The following is a 26,697-nucleotide window of genomic DNA, read 5'->3' as shown; positions in this document are numbered from 1 at the left end:
GCCGTGGCCTGGCATCCGAAGCCCACCTCCTCTTTTGCACTCCAACAAACGGGTGGGGGGGAAGAAACACACAGAGAGCAGACAATACCGTACCCTCCTAACCCTCACTCACCTCCTCATTCAGTCTGTTGCCTTCATACTGTGTCGGTGGCAGTGCCAATAGAAAGGTGAGAGTAAGTGAAATGGGGGGAGGGGCCAAAAAAAAAAAGACAGCACAAGCTAACACAGCGCTAACTCCTCAGATAACCTCACCTGTGCACATATTATCCAGGGAATAATAATAAGGGAATAATTCCACTTTGTCTTAAAGAGTTTAACAAGAAGATTAATACAACTTCATCTGTCTGTTAAATAAGACCAGGGCGCCAGGTGAGCAATCGTCTCCAGGGCTGAAATATGAAGCCAATCCACAAATGGGTAGTTTCACATTTTTTAATGGGAGAACAGTGGTTGAAGACCACAGGATGAGCAAAATTATTGCGACTGAACACGGTGAACTTGCAATCTCAAGTAATCTGCTTCGAATACAGGTACCAGTTTTCACTTGCAGTCAGCTGACGTCTTCAAAAGGAGGCGCGTCAAGATGGCAATAAAATGGCAATGACACCGAGTCAGTCTGCTGTCAATTTCCCCCTGAATAGGGTGAAGCTGGCAAATGCATCCAATCTGTTTGTAATAATACGGCAATTAACTGTGATCTGCACACAAAGAAACTCAATTAAACTGAAATACACATAAACTTGGCAGCTGCTTTACAACTGAAAGGGAGTGTTGTTGGTGGGCAACCAGTTGGTTGCCACCAGCTACTTGTGATCGGTTTCCAGCAGCAAAAAATTAAATGCAATGACTAAACACATTAAGGGTTACAGTTCTGCGTGATTAAGGGCTTATGTGCTTCAACTGAACGCAGCTGTCAGGGATTACCTAAGCTAACTGAAGCCAAAAAAGTGGACCTTTCATGCCTTTAACCCAATTATCTGACAAATAACAGCTCGCTACACAGTGAACTGGATATCTAAGGAATTTTTCTCCATTTTTTTTAGGAACCTGTTGAAAAGTTAGCTCCGAAATTTAGCACCTCGCCCTCTCATTCAAGTGTGGTTGTGAAGCTCCTAAAAGCCAAGATGGTGGTAAACCTAAACTCATGAGCATACTTAACGTGACCTAAGATAAATAAAGGTCGACACAGATTTGTTTTTGAAACCAGAAATATGTGGATCCCTCCCTGCAGCCTCATGTCTGTTCATTTTTAACAGACAGACATGACTGTAGAATCAATCTTCTCATGCAACTCTTCAACACAGTGAGCATCTCTCAAACGGTCAAAATATTCCTTTAAATGCTAAACCTTGGAAAAAATACTAGCATTAATAGTAGAATATAATCTCTCATTGCCTGCATGACTCAAAATATTTGGTGCTTTTTCTGCTTTTACGCCTCTGTGACAAACAATGATTGAGACATAGCGGAAAGCTGGAGCTGCGGGGAACGGTACCTCGACGTCAACGTTAGGGGAGCTTTCTCGGGGGTCGTAGTCATACAGAGCCACCATTCTTCGCGTGGACATCGGTTGCTGACGCCCGCTTCGCCTGTTTCTTTCTAAGAAGAAGAAAAGCAGAATACAGATAGAGAGACAAGAATAATCACTGGTAAGAATTTAAAAACGGAACTGGGTGTGATGACCAATGACCATACATAATGCTCGTGTAAGACCATGTGCCTTCAGTTTAAAGTGTGTCCATGTTAGAATGACAGAAAATATAATACATGTATTCAAAATCATTATATCTGGAAAACCCCTTGAGATATACCAGCTCATTTTCAAGAGGGGTACAAAAATTTAGCCCACAGATGAATAAAGATGGTGAAGAGTGAAAAACAAGCAGTAAAGATGAAGCGGAGAGCTTAAGAGCATCTCGCTGCACACAGACCTCTTTTGGACTTTCTGGACCTGCGATTTATTGAGCGGCCATCTTTGAAACGGTCACAGTTCACTTCACAGGAAAGCAGAAAAACATAATTAAGCAGGGAGAGTAGAGGAAAGGAGAAGCGAGTCAGTAAAAGACAGTCCAGTGTATCATTAAGTTGGCTAGATAGACACAAAGGTTATCAGGGCAGAAGGAAGAAGAAAAGTCAGATGGTCATTTAGGAGGAAAAGAAAAACATGTCTCACCTAACTTCTCCACAGGAGTGTTAAGTGGGAGGAAGCCCTGTTTAAGGAGCTGGTCCATCATTTCATTGTCTTCTGTTTGGATCTCGGAGACCATGTTACAGGGGATCAGACCCACTCGATCTCGGATCTCTGCCCTGTAGAAACCATCCGTGTCTTTGTTCCCAAACACCTAAAAGAACAAGTATCAGAGTCAAAGGGCAGATACCATGAAACTGACAGATTAGGAGTGGACAGCTTATCTGGTCTTTAAGTCTGACGCCATTTGCCGTGTCTGGGCCCAAACTCCACTGCCGGTCCCCAAGTGAAACGATCACTGCGGCATCACTGAGAGTTGAAAAACTGTCTAAATTCTTTCATCTCTAATAAAATGATCAGTGTTGCTGCTCTACCAGGTGTAACAATTAAGTTTAACATCCAGGCATCCATGAAAACAATTGATTAAATTTAACAAAGTTAGCAGGAAGTTAGCTCGCTAGTTTCCATCTAAATATAATATATCATGTTCAGACAGAGATTTCTGAAACAAATTCATACGTACAGCTCTGCTATCACTTTCAACATGAATGAAGACAGGAAAGTAAACAGCAGTGATGTTTGCCGGGTTGCTGAAGTTGTGCTAGCTGGTATTTAATGATGTGCTATGTGATCGCTAGTGACTCAGCTCTGCTAGCATAATATAAACAGTGAAGCTGGAGGATAAACGCTAACTTTTTTCCACTTGATAAAAGTTAACTTGAGGGTTCCCGATGGTTAGGGACAAATGCAATCGCATGGCAGGATGCTGTAAACGGGCAAACTTCAGTCACTAGAACAACTGAGATAATCTATCCTCAATACAAGGTTAGCCATTAATATACTGCTGCATGGGCTGGGCTGTAGTTACATTGTAAGGTTTTAAAAACTGAACTTTAAAATGAATATCGGTAATAAAAACCCAGAGAGGCCGACAGTGATCACTGACCATTTTTAGGAGATTAAATGGAAGAAGATACAAAGCATTAAAATATGTTAAAAACACATCAGCCTTAATTAACGCAGAGTAGTTTGGACCCGGAAGCAGGATTCATCACGTCATCACTTAAAGACCGGATTGCTATTTAAAGGCAACAACATTTAAAGGTGGGTGAATTTAATAACAAAAAATTGGGGGTTATGAAGCTAAAGGATGACTGATATAGGATAAGGTGCATACCAATATTTGGTGATTTTAAAATCCAATATACTGATAGATGCTGATCCTTTTTTCTTTCAGACAGCCTTCCTTGGTTGTTGTGTTGCCAAAGGGGTAGGGCTGTGCGATATGACCACACTCTTATATCCCGATATAAGACATCTATCGTCCCGATAACTAAATAAATCACAAAAATTTAACATTGTCTGTAAGTTCTGTGAATCTCAGGAAGCTGGACTTGGAAGTGTTTCCAGCTGGGTGTCGTGTACCTGGAGTCGAGTGTTTTAACCGATGCATGAAACTATACAATTTTTGACATAAGTTGTAACGGCCACCATTTTCATTGTGAGTATTTATTACACAGCATGCTGCGGGGAAAAGCCTGTTGTAACTTTTGAGTCTAAGGTTTATGTTTTAGCACCTGACGGCTCTTTTTTGCTTCTCACCCGTAAACTCTCTGCATACTCTTTCACGTGGTTCAGTTTATTTTGAAAAGTCTCAACAGGATCTTGAGCTTTATTGTGAAAGGTTTATGTGGAAAATAAACAAGCGGACACGTGATGGTTTTACCGTCGTTGTTGCTAACGACAACGCATAAAAACAGTCGCTTGTCCGTCTGTAGTGTGGTTATATTAAATATAAGAGAAAGAGAGAACTTTAAGAAATTAATATAGCCACTACAGTGACCATAAAAACTATGAAAAGATGTTGCTGTAAACAGTTTATTTTGCGACACCACGAAACAAACGATAGTGTAAAATGAAACGATAGATGTTTTTATGTTATATCGAACAGCCCTACAAAAGGGAGTGCCCTCTGGTGGACAAACTATGCAACTTCATCACTCAAAATATGGCTGAAGGGTGTTTCTCCCATTTCTTCATTGATTTTTTTAATTTTCGTTCATTAGCTGTTATAAATGCTGATATTGATAGATTAGCCAATAACTAATATCGGCCAATAATACTGTATGGTATGCACGTATTTAAAGAGACAGTCTACCACCTTGATGATCTGGCCTTCCTTGAACGGCAGCTCCTCATCAGCAGCGTCGGGATTAGGAGACATGGACAGGGGGTCATAGTCAAAGAGAGCCACAAACACACGGGTCATCTCCTCCGGCTCGGACTCCTCGTAGTAATCCGGGGAGCGCCGTCCCCGCCCGTGCCTGCGCCCACCATAGCCGTCTGAAACATAGAGGAGGCCTCTGCTGCTACTACCAGCCTTATACAGCCACGTTGGCTGTAGAGGCAATGAGAGCAGAAGATGTCTCTTTGTTAGAGCTGACAGGGGAGCGGGCGATGAGATGCATGTGTGAAAAAGGAGCCAGGGGTTTAATGCGATAAATACAATTTTACCTTGGTTATAATATTAACTTGGAAAACAACCAGGCCCTTTTTTTTTTTCAACGAAACGATCGAAACACACCGGGGTTCTTTGTTCACACATCTCTGCTTGCTGGCGTGTCAGTTACCAAACGTCACACAACAACACAACACAGGCAGGAAATGCGTGTCAGGCAGTTTTGGGAGGGTGCAAGGGAAGCTGAACAACCATACACACCAGGAGGACACAAGTAACACTGCACTGTTGCTCATTGCTGTTTCACTGCCTTATCTCGCAGAGGCTGATTAGCATGCATGCTTTCATGAGTTCAGACACAATGAGGAGGGTGTTCCCACAACAACACAGGTGTAATGTCATGCTCTGAGGCCAGATCTGGAAACAATGTGCAGAGGAAAAGGGCAAGGAGGCACGTTCACATGGGTGATAACACATCAAATGCCCCAGCAGCTCCTGGCAGCATAGATATCAGGGACAGTGAGGGGGAAAGGATGAATCTGATATCAGTTCCTCATGCTTCTCATGGATCACCATGTTAAATGTTACAATGGCAGATTATAAGTCTAAAAAATGGCTCGGAAATATTGCAACAACTTCCCGCTTAGCAACTGAAATATGCCATTTGGGTGGTGTAAAATGTGCTTCAACAGTCGGAAGTAATGAATGTGCACCTGAGTGATACGGACAAAGCAGGAATGCAATAATTCATCCAGTAGTGTGTCCGTCTTTCTCACTGTACTGTAAACAGCTCATGCAAAAACGTACAAAAGGGGCTACAGTCTCATAAAGGCAGGGAGAGGGAAAAGAGGAGGTCGAGGAAAGAATAAGGTGGGAGGGGAAGGGGGAAAAAAAAGGCATTGCTAAGTTGCAGCAGGTTGGAGAGTGGGCTGGACATGGAAGGTAGATGGGAAGACAGGATAGGTGGGTTGGGGTTTCTTGGGGTTTAAGGCATTAGGAGTACATACAGGGAAGGGATTTTCATTCTCCAGCAACAGGAAAAAGTGGCCAGTCTTGTCTTCCCCCGTCAGCTTTTTTCAGCTAAGCTAAACTAAACCAAACAAAGCAGCTGTCCAGAACAGAACAAAGACCACCGCGACATCACTGCATGTGTTCAAACAACAGCGCTTGGGCTTTTCTGGCATGGTCAAGGTGAATTGTCATCTTGGAGAGAAGCTGTACCACATACCATATTGATCCTCTGAGGACATAGATCGCCATATCCTGCGCCGAGCTACACTGCCATAGTAAACATCCTCCTTGACGGGTGAGAGGTTCCCCTCACTCCCCTCACTGTTACTGTCCATGGTGATCTCTACAGAAGACACCAATCACAACGGTCAGAGATCCCCCCTCACACACACTCTGCTCTACCCCATGGCCCATTCACTCATGCTGAGACAGTAGGATGATGAGGTTACCCTGAGGTGGGGGTGGGTGGGTGGGGTTAGGGTGCACAAGGCAACAGGTTTTCACTCTGGAGTCACTGGATGTAAAACAGCAATGCTTGCACTGTTTGCGAGGAGGTCGGATTGGCTTGGTAATGGAAACATGTTAACCCACGGTAAACACAGGGACAGTGGGGGCGTGTCTGAGGTGAACTTTCCTGCAAAACTGCATGTGAACATTTGGCAAATCCAGCTCATGAGGATGGACAGCTACAGGGTGTGCAAACACCACCACCCCCCTCAAAAAACAAAACAAAAAAACAAAACAAAACAAAAAACACGGGGGGTCTACGTGGTTGTTTAAGCTCTATGGGAGAGATGTACAGCTCGGCTCATATGGGTAAGACATGGTATAAATCACAAGCACAAACATCAGTGGCCCTGCAGGTGGAGATCCTCATGTGGTGACCTCACTAACCAATGGATGGGATAGGTCGTCGCTGAGGAGGGGTGCCGATGTGAACCGGCCTCCTCCCTGAATGGTCCAGACGATCGGCGCTTCCATGTGACGGCGAGTTCCCAATGATCTTAGGAGTGAAAAACAACAGAGAAGAAGTCAGCACCGCGATTCACCTACAACCTGCAGGCAAGTAAACATTTAAAATAATATTTCAAAAAGAAACCCCACAATCCTGTTAAAACAACTAAAAACAAAAACATAAGAGCAAATGATGTGGTTTCCATTTGTCCTTAGGAAGGCAAAATAATAGAAAAAATAATAATAATGGTAAAGAAACCGATCAAACCATCAAAAGAAAAGTAAATCAAATCAACCCCCAACACAACAAGATGGACAGGGGTTCGGGAAAGGTCAGATGTTAAGCTAAAGACCATTTGTTTGTTTTGTTTTGTTCTGTGCATGTCAGCACCTTGATGAGAAAAGGAAGCAAATGATGGCACAAAGAGACAGAAATCATGGTGAAAGAACAGAGAGAGCGAGAGTGGGAAGAGAACGAGTATGAGCTTTGGGAAGCTGCGGTCAAATGAGCAAAAGATACTAACGCCTTTAGCCTGTGGCTTCGGATCACATCAGCTGAAACGACGTGAAAAGTCGTGATGAAGAAGAATTTTAAGACAGAGATGAAGGCTTAAATGAATCCCAACAGGCTAAAAGTCTTGAATTGGCCTCCTTTTTTGTATGTGAAGTGATGGAAAGCAGAAGATGGCTGGAGCTCTAGAGGGTGAGACATGGAGAGCAACGTATGAAGTCTGCAGCTGGCAGAGAGAAGAAGGCACAGGCGGGGGAGAGCAGAGGAGCAGCATGTCCCCATGCACTGCACATAGACTTTCCTTTACATGGAGCCTTTCCCCTCAAAGACATGAGAAGTCAAAACTTTGTTAAATGGCCTTTAGGTAATTTGAAAGTTCTACTTTATAAAATCCACCGAACACTAGAAATACAAGCAAAGTAATTCACACAAAATAAAACATCAAATGAGACCAACCATGACCATGTGATAAACTGTCAAGAATGGAGGAAAACAGAAAGTCAAACGAAATAAAGGGGGGGTCTCTTAAAAAGAAAACAAAAACAAAAAAACAAACACACAACATTAAGAAAACAGAATGGCTGCAGCTTGCTGATGGAAAGTACATCAGAAAGTCTGAATCACACACCAGCGCCTGGTCCCGGTTGAGCCTGGACAAAGACTGGGCCCTAGCCTCCCTGTGGGGGCTGTAATAGACCCTGTCCAGCTCGTTCAGCCTGCCCTCGCTCAGGGCCCCTTCCCTGGAGTAGTTTCGCGGCCCAGCATCCCGACCGGGCCCAAAGTGCTCCCTGTTCCTAAAATCACCCGTGTGTACCGACTTGGCCGCGATCACTGGGACATCGGAGAACTCCTCCTCCACGCTGCACTGCCGTGTGAGAGTCCTTTTCCGGCCCATGGCCAGCGCCCGCCTCTCTACGGGGCCTTCACAGTGAATGATGCGCACAGGTCCTCGCATGGGGCTCCCGTGAGCGTAGTACCCTCGATGGCCCCGCCCTAGAGAGCCTTCTTCTTCACTGCCGCAGTCTAAACCGCTGTCAGGGCTCTTGGTGTTCTGGCGGTTGGGTCGTCCCAAGCTGCGGTCGTCGGCGCTGTAGCAGTACCGGCTGTCGGTGAAGCGAGGGGAAGAGCGTTGGCGTTGCAAGCGGGTGCTCTTGCTGGGGGTGAGATGGTTGCGCACGTGAGCGTCTTGGGGGTACATCCTCCGCTGAGTGTGCGGCGTCCCCGGTCGCCCCCCGTCTTCGAAGGACAGACGCTGACCCATGCTGTCCACGCTGTCCGACTCTTCCTCGGCCACCTCGGGGATGCTGTGGAGACGCTTGCTGCGGAGCGACTTCTGCTTCACCACCTCCCTCTGGAGGTCCCAGCAGTCTCTTTCCTCAGCTAAGTCCTGACGCTTGTAATATGCCTTCAGTCGCGACCGAGGTTGGGGGTAGGAGGGGGGTTCAACATCCCACAATTTCACAGTTCAGTTCAAGTAAACGGTTCAGTTTATATTTTTGCGAGGGAGGGGGGGGGGTTTGTAAAGTTTTTCGAAGGTTTTAGAACAGGCAGGAAACAACACAGTGTGTGAATAGAACAAATGGGGGGGAAAGACAAAATAAAGACAGAATTAGTTATTTGTGGCTATGTGGTAAGACATGCAGTCTCATTCCGTGAGGAGGAAATGGCATGCTCTGAACAGGAATCTGTCACAGCTTTAAGATGGAGCGTTAAATCGTAAAAAGTGGACACAGAGTTTACACATGGAAAACATTTAAACGAATGAAAGTACTGGACGCTGTGAGTGTTACAGGTGAGGGCGGTGGGAACATTTATAAGGATGAAATGAGCAGATGAAGTTTTTAAAAAGCAAAAAATGAGAAGAAAACAAAAGAACAATGCCAAGCTGAGTGGACGCACTCCTCCTGCGTATTCACATCGCTTTACAACATCTAAACGTTTAAAGAGAATAAAAAATGTGCAGCAGAGATTTACACATAGATGTGATGACAAAAAGGAGATGAAGAACTGGCGCACAGACAGAGTTAATACACCAGTATATACCCCTCATTAACCTACAGGTTTTACTGGACAAAATCAGTGGTATGCTAACCGAACCTGTAGTGATTTTCTGCTATAATACAAAGAAAAGATCAGCCAATACAGTACAGGTAGCTCTTATAATAATGCTTTTCTTTCATGATATCAAGTTGTCTTCCACACATCCCCGCTGACAGACCAAATGAAGACGGGATCATGTGCCGACAATGTTAACAATAACATTCAAATTAAACATTAGGACATGACAGACATAAACAAAAGTGGATATTTCCATTTAAGTACTCACTTAAATGAGATTCCCATGTGCACTTGATATGCCATGACCCTTTGATACAGTACAGTATATTAATAGTTGCATTTCAAGTTCACAGTCTTAACATTTTGACTTTCAACACTTGTAAAACTAGTCTGGTACAGTAAATCGAGCATCCAAATGCAATGCAAATGGTAAAAGAAAACACTGTATTTTTTTTTTGGGGGGGGGGGGGGGGGGGGGGGATTTGTTTACACCCTTTCCTTCTCACATGCATCTTGTACAGCTTATGTATACACAGCCATATGATCAGCCTGGGAAGAATAAAGCAGAGCTGGAGGGGCAGGGGTGGAAGAGCAGGTAGGGTGGGGAGAGTAGGGAGGCTGATTCGGCTAACGCAGCTAACAGGCACGGGAGATTAGCCAGGCAAAGCCACGACGGGCCTGGTTGTAGAGCTTGTGAAAGATAGCAGGTATCTCCAGAGGTGGCAGAGCCCTTCTTCCCTATATCTTTATTTCTCCCCACCTTCCTGTGTCCTCCCTCCAGGCCACTGTAGAGTGAAGGCGTGCAGGTAAATATGTACCTTGAGAGTGTTGTGAGAGTTGATGCTGCGTCTGCGGCCTTCCTCCAGCTGCATCTCAGAGTAAAGATCCTCCTCGTCCTCCTCCAGGATGTCAGACAGGTCAGATCCTCGGCTGCTCTCTGTGTAGTACTCCTCACTGTGGCTGTAGTGGTGATGATGGTGCTAAGGGAAATGAATGAGAGAAAGCAAGCTGAAGAGCGATGGTAAGTAATAAAAGCTCTGAATTCAGGTCCTTTATTTTCAGCAACTGTGTGATGCTGTCAACCTGAAACCTGCTGAATCTGTCCCTTTAAGAGTTAAGGAAGTTCTGAATGCAAGATGTATCTTATAAAGTGTCCAAATTATAAGCCTACAGTACATATTATAATACACACATTAAGATGGGACTCGTTTTGATTTCAGACTGATTTGATTTGATCCAGCAAACCGATTCTCCTGACACGCTGAGCACAGCTTGTGTTTTCTGTAAAGTACCTGTCTGCCTAACTCGGAGCCTCTGAGGAATTCATCCACTGAGGCGCCTCTCCTCCTGGCATGAGGCGAGTCGTAGCCATCCTCCTCCTCATCAGAGTTGACAGGATGCAAAGCATTACCTCGCTCACTGAAGATATTCCTTTTCTCGACCTGACAGGGGAAAAGTCAAACTTTTAGATGGAAAAAGGAGAGAAGAATAACCGCGAGGATGAGAAAGACAAACAAGTTGCTTACTATCTTACTATATTTTCACAAATCTAATGATTTCCTCCAAAGCACTGCTTGTTTACAAAGCAGCCTAAAAGATATTACCATTAGCTTTTTGGCTGAGAGCTCTCTCATCACAAGCTGTGAAAAGGTTTAAGAGTGAAATCCTCACACACCCGGTTACCCTCAGCAAACACTCTCTGGGCAGCTTCCCTGGCCATGGCCTTGGCGATGGTGTTGGGGATGGGGACTCCCTGAGGCTGCGGCAGGATCCTCTGTGGAGAGGGAGATCGCTGTGGCTGGAAGGGCGGTGGCTCCAGGTTGGGACCTCGCATGGGAGGCAGCGGAGACGGGGAGCGTTCCCAGGGCTGGGCTGGCCGCAGGCCCACCTCATGCTCTTTGGTTTCTGGCTCTCTGGCACTTACTAATGGTTTGGATTTGGGCATGGAGTTGCGGTGAAAATGAGGCTGCGGATAGGGAGGAGGGGGGCGGATGGGCTGCGAGTGAGGCTGTGCGTGGGGCAGCGTGTGGGGCTGGGGTCGAGGCAGAGGCTGCACCTGGGGCTGAGGGTGGTTCGGGGGGTACGTCGATGGATAAGGAGGGTGGGTTTGTGAGTGAACTGGGTGGGGTGTGGGATGGGAAGGTGCAGTGGTTCTGTGGGAAAGGCGTGGAGAGCCCAAGAGATTGTGCGGTATGATGGCCACAGGCGAGTCCTGGGACTCTCCTTGTGTTGATAACGTCCTTACAATGACTTCCCTCGCCTCCAGACCCTGAATCCTGGTTAAGTCCACAGTCACATAGTCTGCTGTGGGGTACAAGACCTCTGCTATCTGCATTTACAAAGAAACCAGAGTCTTTACCAAAGGGCAATTCAGAATGTCCTCATACAAACATACATGTATCAATATGCATTCGTAGCTTTTACATCTTGGCTGTCGTAAAAGTTCTACGAGACAGTTACCATAATTTAAAAACTCACTACAGGCAGATTTGAAGCCTTACAGCCACAGCACCATTTTTATACTTCACACTCACTTCACACCTCTCAGGGAACGTCCAAATACTTAATAAATAAAGCATATATCTGGCATTTAGTTCAAAATAAGATAAAAATGTAGTTACTGGATACATACGTGTGCATAACAAAAATAGCCTGTAGAAAAAGGGACCCAGGGCAAACCTGTTTATTTCTCATGCCTCGGGGCTGCATATGAACATTAAAGACTTTCTCCAGGAGATGGCAATAGAGTGCTACTGAGAAGTTACAACTCAGGAAGGCAGAGGCTACCCATTTTAAGATCTGCAGTGTAAGACTAAAAAAAAAATAATAATAATAATTTTTTGTTTGTTACCTTTTGTCCCTTTGTGCACACGGCGTAGCCTATCACACTGGCTCCGTTGGAGGTTCCTGAAGACGTCAGGGGCGGCGGCTTCCATCTCACCTGCAGGAACCCGGGTGTTTGACCACACTGGACCTGCACCTCCTGGGGAGGGAGAGGGGGGCCTGCGGAGGACAGTGCACATTTATCAGACAAGGAGAGAGGAAATAAAGACAGACTGCCTGTTCCTGCCATCCCTGCCTGTTTTATCAAAAAAGAATGAGCTGACCTTTGTACTGTGGACCGCTGGCGTTCAATATCCACTTCACTGTGGGATGGAATAAGCATGTTCTCAATCTGGAGGATTTGTAGTACACGTCTCGAATTTAAAACCTATTTCACTAAGATGAATAGCTGGTATATCATATGATAACATCAGTCGGGAACGGCTGAATAGCAGTATTTACCAGTAGGATGATTTTTCTTTCTATCTATAAACAGGTTTATGTCGGGGCACTGGTTGAAAAATCCAAGTCTGCCAACATTGGCTATATGTATAGCAATATCATGCTCTTGCTGACAATATTCTTCCGAGCCTCAAAAAAACCCCAGTTTGCTATTTTCTCAATCTGTCCATCCTGCATGCATACTAAACAACATGCCCATCTGTGCAGCGCCGCCATTCACCTGCAGCCACACAGCGAGCAAGAGGGAGTCACAGTCAGTCAGCAGAATCTCCGAGCCGTGACGTGCAGCTGCGCGAGCGTCCGGGAATCTACATCAGAGCAATCTTAATCACATTTCTAAGACTGACTGTTGGGAAAAAACGCAGTCTCTGAATAGCAGCAGTAGCTGTTTGGAGATTTCATTTCCTCTTGTCATTTTTAAACGGCCCCCGTCACAAACAACGCGCTCTCCTCCGAGAGCCGAAACGAGTGTTTAAATGAATATCTCAGTGGAGCCACTTTCATTAGTAGTGGACACAAACGGCAGGCGCTGATTTCCAGGGAGCGAACTGGTAGCCGCTCTGTGCGACTAATATTAAAAATGCATCACTAAGCACTAATGAAGCAACTTGTTTGAAGAACACACGCTGAGTGCAGAAGCCTAATATAGCACTTCCAGATACTGCCGTCGTCACTGACAGCGGCTGTCTGCCTCCACTATTCAGACAATTTTAGACGCCTCTAATTAACATATTCAATAGATGGATCGTTTAATGAACTCTCAGCATGCGGGCTCGTCAGCTGCCAACACAAAATGTCAATTCAAACTTCAGCCTCGATCTCCGTCTTTCCCCCCTTTCTCTCTCTCTTTTTTCACTTCTTGACGTCATAACTCTCTGTCATCTCCCGTTTGGCTCCACTTTTCTCAGTGACTGCCATAATAATTGGAAGTGTCTCCTTCCATGGTAAATGGAAGGTGTCACACATTAAACATCCCTCCGAGTGCATATAAAAAGCAATAATATGAACCATATTCAATCTATAGGCAACAACGGGCTGACTAGTTTTACCTGTCCATGGCTTTTCTCGCTTGACAGCAGGGCCGTGAGACCCAAGTTAACACTGGCAACAGTCAAGCAACAAAGAGCCTCCTGGGAGAAGAAATCCCAGAGATGCATGCTTAATATTTACACCCTTGTTTTCAGAATACTTCTTAAGCGGGTTTTCACATTACAGCTTTATCGGAACGTCTTTTTTCTTGTTTGTTCGTGTTTCTACCCTTTACGTCTTATCACAAAAGCACACACACAGATCCTCGAGGGCAATATAAAGGTAGCTGGGGAAGAATCTAAATGACTAAAATGTTTGTAAGTGTAATGACCTTGATGCGTGTGCCCGATTAAACACGATGACTGGTACCTCAGATGGAAATTTTTCAGGCTTTTATTTATTGTGAAATCAAAGCTTTTTATGCAGAACAAAGTCTATAAGAGCACCGTTCAGACTGGGATAAAAAGAAGGCCGTGTTAGCCTTTTATCCAAAGCATTTTGTACCTGCCTTGGTGCATTTGCAAACAACAAGACTTTGCTTCACACCGAGTGTCTGATTAACCTTATTTTCGCATGCAGCAGGCAGCTGTTTGCAGTTTGTATCGGCACCAAACAGCAGATAAGGTTAAGGACTAAGTGAGATATAGGAAGGGAAGCATGTTGTTACATATTTTTCTCAGACTTTGCTGAGTCTGTTGGATGTGTAAACATTCAACATTCACCTCAACAATTTTATACTGCCCCCAAGTGGGAAAAAAGAAAAAAAAGATAGACAAGCCAAGGCAAAATGTATTTTAAGCACAACACAAACCTTCAGCAGTAGTAGTAGTATTATGTGTCTTAAGCCACACCACCAAGGATTTTGTGAGGCTTTACTTCAGTAAGATGGACTGATCAACCAACCAACCAACCAACCAACCAACCAAGAGACTAACATTGATATCTCTAGTCATGCTACCATGGCTACAAATATCCGAGCATTTCTAGCCACGGCCATGCAACCATGCACCATGCAAAGGAAAATTCCTCCACTGCTGTGATTCACAAAACCAATTATTTCTGCACTGGGGTGACTTACGTTTTAAGGACTGACCTGCAGGCTGAGTGCAGAACTCCACAGAGATTTCCCTCTTTTCCCTTTGATCCACTGGAAGCTGCCAAGGCACCTGATGTGGCTGTGCGACAACCTTCACCTTGTAAACTGTCATCGGCTTCAAGTTGAAAAACTTGTACTTATAGCCCCCTGCCTTGACCATGTCATACTCTGCACCGTTGAGGAAGATGGTGTGACTGTAGTTGCTGTTGCTGGGCATCCAAGACAGCTCAGCAGAGGCCTGCGTGATGCTGTCCACCCGCAGGTAGTAAGGTGCCACCACCACGTCCTTACCCACGAGAAGAGTGCACCGAAGTTCGTCTGACGGGCCCCTGTCAGTGATGCTCTGCACTGAGATGCGGTAGGTGTGTGTGGCCAGATTGAGCTTTTCAATAAGAGACTTTGTCCTGCCCCCGTAGGGGACACTCATACGAACCTCCTTATCCACCAAGACATTGTAGCCACTAATGGAGCCCCAGCCCGGTGGGAACACCGGAGGATCCCAGCCAATAATCACACTTTTGGCCAGTTGCTTAATCAGGTTGATGCGGCGGGGATAAGGCACAATGTCTTCACCGACCTCGTCAATGCTGACATCCAAGGTTCCCGTGCCATTGGTGGAGGAGCCCAGGAGGTCCATGCCCAAGCTGCTGGTGCTTAGACAGTCTAATTTACTGTCAGACAGCAGGCTGCTTATGCCTGTTCCTGTGCCGACCCCAGGTCTTTGAGGCCTCAGGCTACTGTGGTTGAGGTAGCCAGGTTCTTTAGTTAATATGTCCCTGTGCTGGACAGAGGGCGCCTCCTCATCTTGGATAAAATCTACAAAATTGGATGGGACGAGTCCTCTCTGTCCATCCAGCAGCTCTCCTGAGGACACAATAAGGATGCAGCTGGTACTTTGGTCACGTGGTAAAGTGCAAGATGTGATAAAAAAAAAAAAACAACACCTTTTTAAAAAAAGGCCTGACCTTCATAAAAGCCATCCTCGTCCATTGTTCCGTAAATGTAAAGGTACTTCCCAGCCACCAGGGGGAGCTCTGCCTCAGGATGCTCATTGGGTCCATCATAAGGATTGTAACTACAGTAAAAAGAAAACAAATTAATTAGCTTCCAAAGTGCACACTTTTTTGTTGCAATTATTCTCCATTTGGGTTTGTTTTATATAAAACACCACAAACATAATATGTATGTCGAGGAAAACGATTTGCCGAGCGCTGCTTTGAAAATACAAAGTTTTTTTTCTGTTCTATTATATTTGGCTGTTTGCAAATATGAGAGGGTTGAAGAGAGTGTGGGTTGAAAGCTTTGGCCCTGTTTCACAAATCTGTGTGCTTGAGGATTCCAATTATTTTCTATGCTGACAGGTTATTTTCTTTAGCAGCAGAAACACTGAGTCACATTTAAGACCACAGCGCTTGCGAGAGAAAGCAAATAACAGAGCAAGATTTTCAGTTCAGTGCGAGAGATTTTCCACCACCTCTGTTTTAAATGATCACAATGATTTCACTTTGGTTTAGGGGTAGGGGTGTAACGTAAGCACAAAGCCCTGTAGGTTTGAAATGATAAACTCATGAGGATCAAACTTTTTTTCCATTTATTTATTTTACAAATACAGTAGTGGTTGAAAAAGTAATTGTGTGTTTTGTGTGCATACCTGTAGCGAGCAACACACAGACGGACCTTCCCTGTGAACCGTGGTTTGGATCTGGTGGTGGAGCTGAGATCTTTGTCCATCTGGAGAAGGAAGCATTCACAGATTTTCACAGTTTCAACATCGAATGCTTCTTAATGTTTGCACGTTCCCTTTGGTTCAATGTTTTAGCTTGTGTCAACTAAATATATTTGATCAATCCCAAATAATCTGCGTGAGTAACACCGAGAAGCCTCCTGGATTCCCGCTGTGTGGATTTTCTCGTGTTCAGCCCAAAGACATTATTTAGATTAAAATGAATCAGCATTTTCCCAAATGTGCCGTCTACGTAAGGGATCACAGAGGCATGAGCGAGGGAATGGATCTAATACTGGTGAGTTCATCTTAAAAAAAAATTATAATAAAAAGCTTTTTCACAGAAACTATTAGAGCTCCACTGACCTGAGTGACAACAGAAATGCTTTTGGGTAAATACGTGGAGCAAACGATTGAAATTATTGGGAATTCTCCCACGTTGTGTCTCAACGGTGTCGTTTGGGATTTTTAGACCGTCTTTCCACAGTTTATTAGATTCCATTTGTTTGAGATGTATCGAATCGATCTGATTTCGGACGTGTAAAAAGATAGAGTACAAATGGACACTATAATATACCTCAGAGAGTAAAGCCCGCGCTGGACTGCTGGCTCGACCGCGAGTGAGGAATGTTGGCTTGACAGAGAGGAGCTCGGGCTTGTCTCCGCTGACTTGGAGTGGTCGGATGAACTCCGATATCAAAGATCTGCTTGTTGGGGCCTCATTGCCTGTGGAACAAAAGCAACGTAGCTCCACACATCACAATATAACAGAACTAATATCAAAGTCAGAATTTTCATCTTGTATTTGATTGCATGCTGTCCTTTAAAAAGGTTCTGCCATTTAATTCAATTTGATTTCATGAAATTTTTGTTAAGCAGGATGATTGATGTGGTTCTATCAGAGTACTTGTTTGCTTTGGTTTTATTTGTCCATCACTTCTTTGGTGAATCTCGTTCACCTTTTTTCATCAATTACTGAATTAGCTCTGTCTGTATTTATAGTCCTGTGCTTCTCCTTGTTGTCTGTGTGATCATCTGCGTGTACTCTGTGTTCCCCGGCTGTTCCATCCTGGCTCCTAGTTTTTTTGGATCACTTTATATCATTAATCTGTGGACTGTGTGCTTGTTTCTGCCTGAACTCTGCTGTTGCTATCTTCTTCCTTTTGGTTTGATTTGACTTATTCTTAGTTCTTCAACCTAACAGCATCCATGTGTTCTGTGATCTCTGTGTGGATAACCTGAATTTGGGACAAACTGAATAAAAGTGGCCCGATAGATACTGATTTTGAGGGGTGACGAAGGAAAGTGACATCCAGAATGAAATGCAGTCAGCGCTGACATCATGCATCTCCACTGCTCGGCTCGCTGTTACATCACAGGCACTGTTGCACAGTGTGTCTGCCAGTGTCTGTCCTTATCCTGGGTGAGGTCAAGCCAGGTCCTGAATCAACTGCTCCTGTTTCTCAGCCTGTTCCTGAGAGTGGTGTTGCTCCTTGAGTCACTCGCTAAAGTTTGGACTGTTTCTGTGTCAGGCAACTATTCCTGAGTCTGAGTCAGCTGACACATAACCAATTACTAAGACTGTCCCAGAGTCAGCTGCACTTTTCCAGCCAAACTCGGCTAAAGTCTTAATGGCCAGTACAGAGACTTGATTGATACTCAGACAATAAATTAAACTCCCGGCTCGACTAAAGTAAAAAGATATTTTTACTCCACCTGCAACTCCTGAATCGACTTACGCCACACCTGCCCAAAAGCCTAAACAGCACTGATGACCTACAACCAGTTCCTGAGTCATTCTACTTGCTGGCTCCCAGTGGCTACAGTGGGAGGATAGATGATATCTATTAACTCCCACCCTGAGGAAAACTGGTCTGCTGGAGTACCAAGATTCAGCCCCCTTGAGTGTCCCGCATCATTCCCTGAACTTACTCAGTTTCCCCACCTTTCAAGGTGGTATCCTCCACCACAGAGAGGGATTCTGTCCTTTCCCACAAATAGATCCCGCCTTCACCGGCACTCCTTCCTGTCTGCTGAGCACCTGTGCTGCCCTCCTTAGTAACCCAGCCACTTTGCTATCCCACCTGTTCTTCACCCACCACGCGTTACTTTACTTTTGTCTTTGAGCCCTTTAAATGTAAGTTTTAAAATAGCACATAACTTTATTTTGTAAATGTGTAAAATTACATAGCAACAACAACCTAAACAACACGTTGTGCTGTAATTAGTGAGCAACTTATGCATTGATTTAAAAAGTTTCACATACTAGAGGCCATTTAAACAGATTACAGGTGACACAGCTGTCTTTGACTTAATATTTCTAAACGTTTAGTTAATTTGACTTTTTATGAGGGAAGTCATAAAAACTACTACTACTAATAGTTCCTATAAGACTGGAATGATACATCTTAATTAACTGTACACTTGAATACAGGTGATCTGCATTTCGTTGCCCTGTACCTGTGCATGTGCAATGACAATAAAGTTGAATTCTATTCTATTCTATCTACAGTACCGGCGTAACCTTTATCTGCTGAAAGCAGAGCTTTAATGCTAACAAATGGCCTTTACCTTTCTCTGTGGGGGCAGCCAGTCCATTAAGGAGCTGTGACAGGGATTTGTTCGGAGACCCAGGAGATTCACACACAGTTAAGGGTTCAGTGCTGAGGATATCAAACTTCCCAGCCTGGAGCCGAAACTTCTCCAGCTCTTTAGACAGGAGGTTGAACTGCTCACTCTGAGTCCGACATTTCTCCTCCAGCTCGCGGACTTTGGCCTGATGGCGGGGAGGGAGGAGACACATTGAGACAGAAGCGAGAGACAGAGGAGGAGAGAAAAAAGGATGGGAAAGGGAGAAAGATGGAATGGAGACAAAGAAAATAAAAATAAAAAATAATGATAAAGACACAAAAAGAGTTCACGCTATATGTGAACAAGAAAACAGACATTTACTGTAGGACTAATAACACTGATCAGTCATTACAAAGAAAAGAAACCTTGAAATGACTTCTTGACCACTACTGACGGTACATTATACAAATCGCATGCACAACTATCCTACAGTTCATAATAACAGTACTCCAAATAAAACTTATTTCAAAGCATACCCAAACTGTCTTAAAGGATGAGGTCGATAATATTATATGTTTTTGTTATTGCCGTGTAAGACCTTAAAAAGACCAAAAACAGAAAGCTTTAAGCGAATTGAGGCAAACAGTGTTGAAAGCACACTGCAGCAGAGGGCAACGTGTTTCTCAAACTGTGATGAGCATGAGTAGTGCAGTTTATTTTAAGTCTATCCCACACACTCCACACCATCCAGGGAGTATGCACTGGTGCTCTACTACTAACTGGGTCTGTATTTATCCGAAGATGAGAATAGCCACCATAAAATGCACTACCGGTATTTACTTCAGTTTGCGTAATCTCTGCTGGAAATGCAGAATAGCCCTTTTTTGTATATTTGTCACACTTACATTTTTTCAGATCATAAAACAAATTTCAATATTAAATCTAATACTAAAGATGACGCAAGTGAATACAAAATGCAGTTTTTAAATGATGATTTTGATTTATCAAGGGAAAAAAACCTATCCAAACCTACCTGGCCCTGCGTGAACAAAGCAATTTCCCCTCTTGTTAAATCATGAATAAACTTTGATTAACCACATTTATTTGGAACGCTGATTTTAGCTTAGGTCTGATTACTGCCAGACCTGCTGAAACAAGAAATCACTTAAATACAGCTTGTCTGAAAAAGTGAAATAGGCTCAAAGAGCTCAAAACGTCAATCTGAAAAAACAGCCGAGAAACAAAGTTGACATCTATCGGTCTGGAAATGGTTACAAAGACAGTGAACCACAGTGAGTGCTATTATCTCCAAATGGAGGAGATATGGCTTGAATAGTGGTGAATTTATCAAAATGACTCCAGAAGTGCATTGATAGTGGTCACAAAAAAACCCAGAAGGACATCTAAAAGACTGCAGGCCTCACAGTTAAGGTCAGAGTTCATGAATCAACAATAAGAAAGAGAGTGGGCAAAAATGGCACCCATGAGAGAGTCCAACGAGAAATCCACCACTGACACAAAGGCTTGTCTCACATTTGCTGAAAGACGTTTTGATGACCGCTTTTGGGAAATATTCTGTGGACTGATGACACAAAAGCTGAACTTTTTGGTAGGTTTTTTTTCTTTTTTTCCTAGTGTGAAAGCAACACAGCATTCCACAAACATGGTGGTGGCAGAGTGATCATGTGTGGCTGGTTTTAGAGAAAATCCTGAAGGAGAACATCCATTCGTCACTTCATGACCTGAAGCTCAAGAACATTTGGATTGTGCAACCGGACAGCGGTCCAAAAAGATCGGCAAGTCCAACTCTGAATGGCTCAAAAACACAAAACAAAAAGCAAAATGAGTTAAGATTCAGACTGAGTTCCTTTGGCATGACCTTAAACATGCTGATGATGCTTCACAACCCTCCAACGTGTCTGAATTAAAACAATTATGAGAAGAAGAGTGGGTCAAAATTCCTCCACAGCGAAAGATTCACTGCCAGTCGTCACAAAAAGCTTGATTGCAGTTCACAACCAGTTATTAGATTTAGGACACAATTACTTTTTTCACACAGGAACTGCTAAGTTTGGATAACTTTTTTCCCTTAATAAATGAAATCATAATTGTATTTACTGGGATTATCATTGTGCTGTGTATTTAAGATGAGTGCAACACAACACTGCAATTTCGTCACCACTGGATATGACTGGATTTGAGATGAGACCCACACACAAGGCACGGAGGTCTGCTTGCTGTTGGTACTGGTCTTTCTGTAAGATTTCAACAATAACAAAAATTTTGCATAACATCATCCGTACATGTTGAGAGCAGGAAACATTATCGCACAGACTAACACTGACAAACTGAACATGACCGCTTGGGCAGGTTCAATAGAAAATTCCAGGTGCTGCAGCATGGTTTACCACGTAAAATGATGCAATGCATTAGCAATCACTTCTCGGTCCGAAACCGAGCGCAGTCTGAGAGGCTCTGGAAGATACTGAAGCGACCGTGGAATTATACAGCGCCGCCCAAAAACACAGTGATGCCCGCCGCATCAGTATTTCTGTTAAAACAGCGTTTCATGCAGGCAGGTTGCTGCTGGATATAACGTGCTGCTGGCAGACTGACGACAAATACATTCCTGCATTTATGAAACAGAATTAGTAAATTAGGAGACACTAGTTTGAGCAGCATCATACAGTTAGTTGTATGGCAAGTAGACGGTTTTTAAAACACATGCTGCATAAACACACATGCAATGCTACAAAGGAAAAAGGATCACATTCATCACCGTCTGGTACTGTATCCTATACTAGAAATGCAGTTTGTTCTTTTTAAGCTACTACATATTATAATGAAGAGAGAATATTATACTTTGGAAAAACTTACTTATTTTAGCCTGAGAGTTTTGTTTGCTCACATGTAAATAGAATTTTAACATATCTGATGCGAATACATGTCGATACAAGTGATTTATATTGAATTAAAGTGTATTTTGTTACTTGGTTTTCTGATTCTTTTATCAATGTTTCTTTATGATCAGGCCAGAAAGACCTCCGTGTTATCTATTAGTCATGTTTCACCCTTTCAAAGAGTCCACTCGTGAGTCTTGCCTTGTGAAACGAGCTGAAAGGGCTGTATGAAAAGATCGATGTGAAAAATTGTACTGAAAAGCCAAAAGGCATGACCGCAAGTTAAATCAGCTCATAACTGCATTTTTTTAATGTTATCTCTTTAGCCAGATAAATGTTGATCTTAATTCACAATGTGGTGTTACTTGGCCCCATGGGTCAAACTACATACCAGGCTGCTGTATATCCCGCTAATGGCAAAGGCGTAAAATATATATACTTATATATATCAAGTAAATAAATAAAAGCAATTCTGAAATACCTGCATGCTGTCCAAGTGGTTCTGTATAAGCATAAACACACATCCATACAATGACAAGAGATGTAAGAAAGAAATAAAGCACAATTACACACATGTGATCACTCATACACATCTCTAAAATCACAATCTTTTCAACACACACGCATACATATCGCCGTATTACAATGCCAATACAAAGACTAAATATAGATTTTTGCGTGCTTTATGGTTCATTTACCCCAAAAGCAACTCTCTATACCAAAAGTCATTTTAAAGATACTGTGAAAAAAAGCAGTATACTTTGGCCAAGATAGTTTTAAAACAATAAGACTTTATTAAAGAAACAAAAGAAACAAAAAAAAAAAAAAAATTCAGGAAGTGAGGTCACGGAAAGCAGGAAACGCTCGAGCAGCATACACAAAAACACACAGCAAAGCCCCCAAGACCCCCAGAGTCCAGACGCTCACCTCTAACAGATGGACAGCGCCCTCATGTTCCTTTTTAGCCTCAACCTGAGCCTGAGAAACACAAGGTGCAGTTCACTTACATTGCAGTTTATGCTGTGCTTTAGTTTCTGTTTAAAACACCGACGAAAGATCCTCACAAAGAGCATCTCTCAAAGGCATTCATTGGTGCGCGAGGTGAAAATGGTTGAAAAGACGGCGCGGACCCCCGTCCGCACTCACGTTTGCCAGCAGTGGCTTGATTCGATAAGATATCGCCGAATGCTTAAAGAATATCGCGTCTTTTCTCAAACCATTTTCGCCTCTCCGGTTTTATGTTTTGTTAAGCATGTTTGTCATTTATCATTCGGAGAGCTGTGCAACATGAAAGCATTACATGCGTGCAAGAAACTGAATATAATCAAGCAACTGCAAGCTGAAGAGCACCTGCACAAGAGTCTCTAACTACCAGCCCAGGGGTTAGATGCACACATGATTTTATTGCTTCTATTATGGTTTCCCTCAACACAGAAATCATAGTAAGGCTCCTCCTTCAGATATAACATCAGCTACAGAGGTGAAAGTGACATAAATGCTCCTGTGTTGTCAACAACACAGGAGCAAAGCAGAGTACACAGCTGTACATTTTTGCAAAGCTAAGAGGAACTGCTGATTGTGGTTGGGGCACAGCCATTTTTAAGAGAAGACGACTTCCTGCATCATCTATGGGCAAAAAACCTAAGTTTGAGCCTGCCCATGTATCCGTAGTTAAAAAATACTGCAACGTTTACTCTTGCTGTGGCTGTTTTTCTTTTCGTTACACGATTCGTAAATGGCCGTTTCAGACAGTGAACATCTTGCCAGGGTGTTTGTTTGAATAGTTGTTTTTGGGCTACATCAAAAGGTGTAGATTTATGATCTGATTTTTTATGCTAGTGCGCTCCAGAAAAATGGGAGTTTACATTCTGAAAGACAAGGAGTATACGGAAACACTGCATCGTACGCATCATTTTTCTTATGAAAACGAGAAACATCTGTTGAGAAAAAAAATAATAAAGCGTTCCACATAAATACGAGAGCATCTGCGGGGCTTTACCATTTCATAAATCTACTTTGCAGGCAATTAATTTAGAACACAGAGAGCAGTGAGTGTCTGCAGGAAGATAAGGCAGTAATGAGCTTCTGTTAATGAGAGAAAAAAGCTGAGAACGACTGCCTGTGAAGGGCTGACTGTGAAGTCAGAACACTGCAGCAACAGCAACACGAGGGCGCTCACAGTGTTGCCAGAGAAGGCATTGGTGACAATTCCTATCATGTTCACACTATCAGTAATCTCAGCCGTTGCTTTCACATTACAGTCAGCTTCAGTGCACAGTGGAGGAAGGCCAACCATCAAATGGCCAGCGCGAGCCTTTTTTTCCCCCCTTTATTAAAGTGTGCCTCTAAAAAGTGTCGTGTCTACTTTGGATTCTAAAAGTCTGATTTGCTCGCTTGTGACAAACAAGAGTGCTCCAGAAACGCTCTGGGATTGATAAACAGCTGCAGGACGGGGGATGCGACGGAGATGCTCGTGCGAAACTAGAAAAAGCGTAGAGAAAATCATGCACTCCTTAACTTCTGTTTCGTTTCTGTTGACTTTCACCTTTGTTGTGCTGTATGTTTCGCACGGGTGTTCAACAAAAAGCTCTTTCACCCATGACACAGGCCAAAAGCCGGGCAAACACAAAAGCCCATCCCCACTGGTGCTTGGAGTTCTCTTACCTTCTGGAGAATGTCAATCTCCTGCTGCTTTGCATTGAGTACAGCCAAGGCCTGCTCATGCTCCAACTCTAGCTGCTGCCTCCGCTCCGCAGCCTCTCGCATATGCTGTCCACAAGGGGTGTAGGGATGGAGAGCCGGAGGGGAAAATTGTGGAAGGAAGGGGGATGGGGTGGGGGGCATAGAGAGGGCTGCTGTTAGTGGTACTAATACCCAAAGGCACGGAGCCAACACAAAATGCATCTACAGTCTTTAACTCCACATTCAGAAGTGTTACATGTGCACACATTACGCATACAGAGGCTGGTTAACAGTGTACTGACCTTTAAACCCTTAAAAAATCAAGAAAGACATAAACTATGCCACAGCAAATGCCACGTGAAGACATGTTTATGTCGAACGATCCGTGGGAAAGATCAGATCTCATCTTGCGCAAAGGTGCTCATGGATGAGGACTAGGGATGCTTTGGTGTGTGAACGAGAAACTTCCATCGGCAGTGAGGTTTGCTGCCCCCTTTAGGTAACACGAGACCTGTTTCGTCTCGGTTACTTTGAAAAGCCGTCCTCTGATCTCGTCTTTGCGTGATCAATGCGAGGTTTCGTGTTACGTGAAAAGGGTGAGCAAACTCTGACGTGCTCACTTGTCTGTGGTCATCCATAACAACAAAAGAAGCCATACAGTACGGGGGGGGGGACTGAATGCTCGGCTCTTCCTAACACAGTGTGCCCGTGTCACATCACTGCTCCCACTACATGTGAATATTTGCAGCGCTGTAAGGTGAAAGAAGCAAATGACATTTACATGCCAGTAAAAATCTAAGATAGGTAATGTCATCGGACGTGTAGGTGACATTATCATCTAGTCTTCCTCCCCCTCCCGTCATCGTAAAGCCAAACTCTTTGTCCCGCCTCATGCATAAATCACATTAAGCAGTGCTGTGGTCGTATAGCCACGTGACCATTCGTATGTCTGGCAGCCCGCGGATAAAGGGAGGGATAAGCACAGCCACTGAGGTTGACAGAAAGCATTCAGAATGGGCTTCTCCCCAACAGATGGACATAGCAGTGATACCTTATAAATCTAGCAGGGGCAGAGGGGGCAAGGGGAAAGAAGGAAGGGACAGATCAAGTCGGGTAGGACAATGTGAAAAGGTGAAATTGGAAAGGGAAGAGCGCAGACTGTTCCGAGCTTCTACTCTTTCACAGCTCCTGGTCAGACCTCCCAACACGACACTGGAAGGCAACAGACATGTCGAGGCCATTAGACAGTATAGCGGAAAATAACCAGATGGAGGCAGTGTAGCACAGATAGGAGAAAGGGGTACTGGCAAAAGGGTTAGGCTCCATAAATGAAAAGGAATCCCAGGACAGATGAATTACTAGAAATGGAAATGCACACAGTACTGACAGACAGCGTCTGTTCTAGGAGCCAGCTTCCTCACCTTGAGCACCTGCTCTAGGTTCTCCAGTTTGGCTTGGAGCTGGTTCCTCTCCCACAGGGCTAAATCTCTCTCCTGTGTCACAGCACCAAGGGTCTCTTTGAGCTGGGCATACTCAGACTTCACCTGTGCACAAGGGAAAAGCAAGGTCCAGCGTTTTGATGAGTTGCATTACAGTATTCAATCGTCACTAATTTGTAGCATTTTTGGAACACAAAAATTGATTCATGTCATTCTTATGTGATATGGGTAAATACCCTTTCAGGTTCCCTCACCTGCCCCTGTCCTCCTGCAACCCTAAAGTTTAATGATGCAAACAATGGAGCATGATGGCTGTTTTATAGTTGAAACTAGCAACTGAAAATTTGAATTGAGTTTGTACATGAGATAAGGAGGAGGGTAACTTCCCATGCACCTTTATACAGTGGCCTTAAGCCTGGACTTTTAGCAGACCAGATTTAAGGCACTTGTCCAGTGGCTTCACTTTTCAGATGCAGAGGCTACATGAATCACGAGCCTATGAGAGAAAATATCTAACAATGAGTCAGCGACACTGCAACTCTTTCACAACTGATGCAACACAATGCTACATGTATTTTAATGATAACGGTACAAAGTGGCCTCTTCAGCAGCTGTGCTTAGCACTAAAAATGACTCTGGTTCCTTTATATAACAGACATGGTGCTGGTGCTGGGGCCTCCAGAGCAGAAGAGCTTAAATAGTCTGTCACAGCCGTTTCCAAGAGTCTGCAGCATTAGTCCAATTTTTTTTTCTTTTTTTTTGAAAGTGCACAAAATTACAGAAACTGTTCGG

General features: G+C 43.9%; 1 protein-coding gene across 7 annotated transcripts in view; it reads right to left on the bottom strand.

The window, feature by feature from the left end:
* Nucleotides 1–26,697, bottom strand: part of rimbp2b (RIMS binding protein 2b) — a 110,689-nt gene that overhangs the window by 8,722 nt on the left and 75,270 nt on the right. For 3 of the 7 annotated variants that reach the window (XM_085293760.1, XM_085293761.1, XM_085293763.1), the window contains 21 exons: nucleotides 25,888–26,010; nucleotides 24,449–24,553; nucleotides 22,712–22,762; nucleotides 22,266–22,286; nucleotides 18,885–19,089; nucleotides 16,891–17,039; nucleotides 16,242–16,321; nucleotides 15,556–15,665; nucleotides 14,573–15,454; nucleotides 12,032–12,183; nucleotides 10,856–11,509; nucleotides 10,473–10,622; nucleotides 9,999–10,160; nucleotides 7,751–8,527; nucleotides 6,552–6,660; nucleotides 5,875–6,000; nucleotides 4,350–4,531; nucleotides 2,174–2,342; nucleotides 1,932–1,994; nucleotides 1,496–1,599; nucleotides 113–139 (listed from right to left, as the gene is read on the bottom strand). In XM_085293760.1, the coding sequence (XP_085149886.1) occupies nucleotides 113–139; nucleotides 1,496–1,599; nucleotides 1,932–1,994; nucleotides 2,174–2,342; nucleotides 4,350–4,531; nucleotides 5,875–6,000; nucleotides 6,552–6,660; nucleotides 7,751–8,527; nucleotides 9,999–10,160; nucleotides 10,473–10,622; nucleotides 10,856–11,509; nucleotides 12,032–12,183; nucleotides 14,573–15,454; nucleotides 15,556–15,665; nucleotides 16,242–16,321; nucleotides 16,891–17,039; nucleotides 18,885–19,089; nucleotides 22,266–22,286; nucleotides 22,712–22,762; nucleotides 24,449–24,553; nucleotides 25,888–26,010 (4,401 nt within the window). Of the gene's footprint in view, nucleotides 1–112; nucleotides 140–1,495; nucleotides 1,600–1,931; nucleotides 1,995–2,173; nucleotides 2,343–4,349; nucleotides 4,532–5,874; nucleotides 6,001–6,551; nucleotides 6,661–7,750; nucleotides 8,528–9,998; nucleotides 10,161–10,472; nucleotides 10,623–10,855; nucleotides 11,510–12,031; nucleotides 12,184–14,572; nucleotides 15,455–15,555; nucleotides 15,666–16,241; nucleotides 16,322–16,890; nucleotides 17,040–18,884; nucleotides 19,090–22,265; nucleotides 22,287–22,711; nucleotides 22,763–24,448; nucleotides 24,554–25,517; nucleotides 25,659–25,887; nucleotides 26,011–26,697 lie in introns of those variants that run through there. The other 4 variants (XM_085293767.1, XM_085293762.1, XM_085293765.1 and 1 more) reach the window with 4 other exon arrangements.

Source organism: Mchenga conophoros, linkage group LG12 (genome assembly GCF_057382185.1).
Source record: "Mchenga conophoros isolate Kocher_MC1m ecotype Shallow Benthic linkage group LG12, M_conophoros_male_GT1.1, whole genome shotgun sequence".
Classification (NCBI taxonomy): Eukaryota; Metazoa; Chordata; class Actinopteri; order Cichliformes; family Cichlidae; genus Mchenga; species Mchenga conophoros.
Note: the sequence above shows the minus strand (reverse complement) of the source record. Positions and strands in the feature narration are given on the sequence as shown.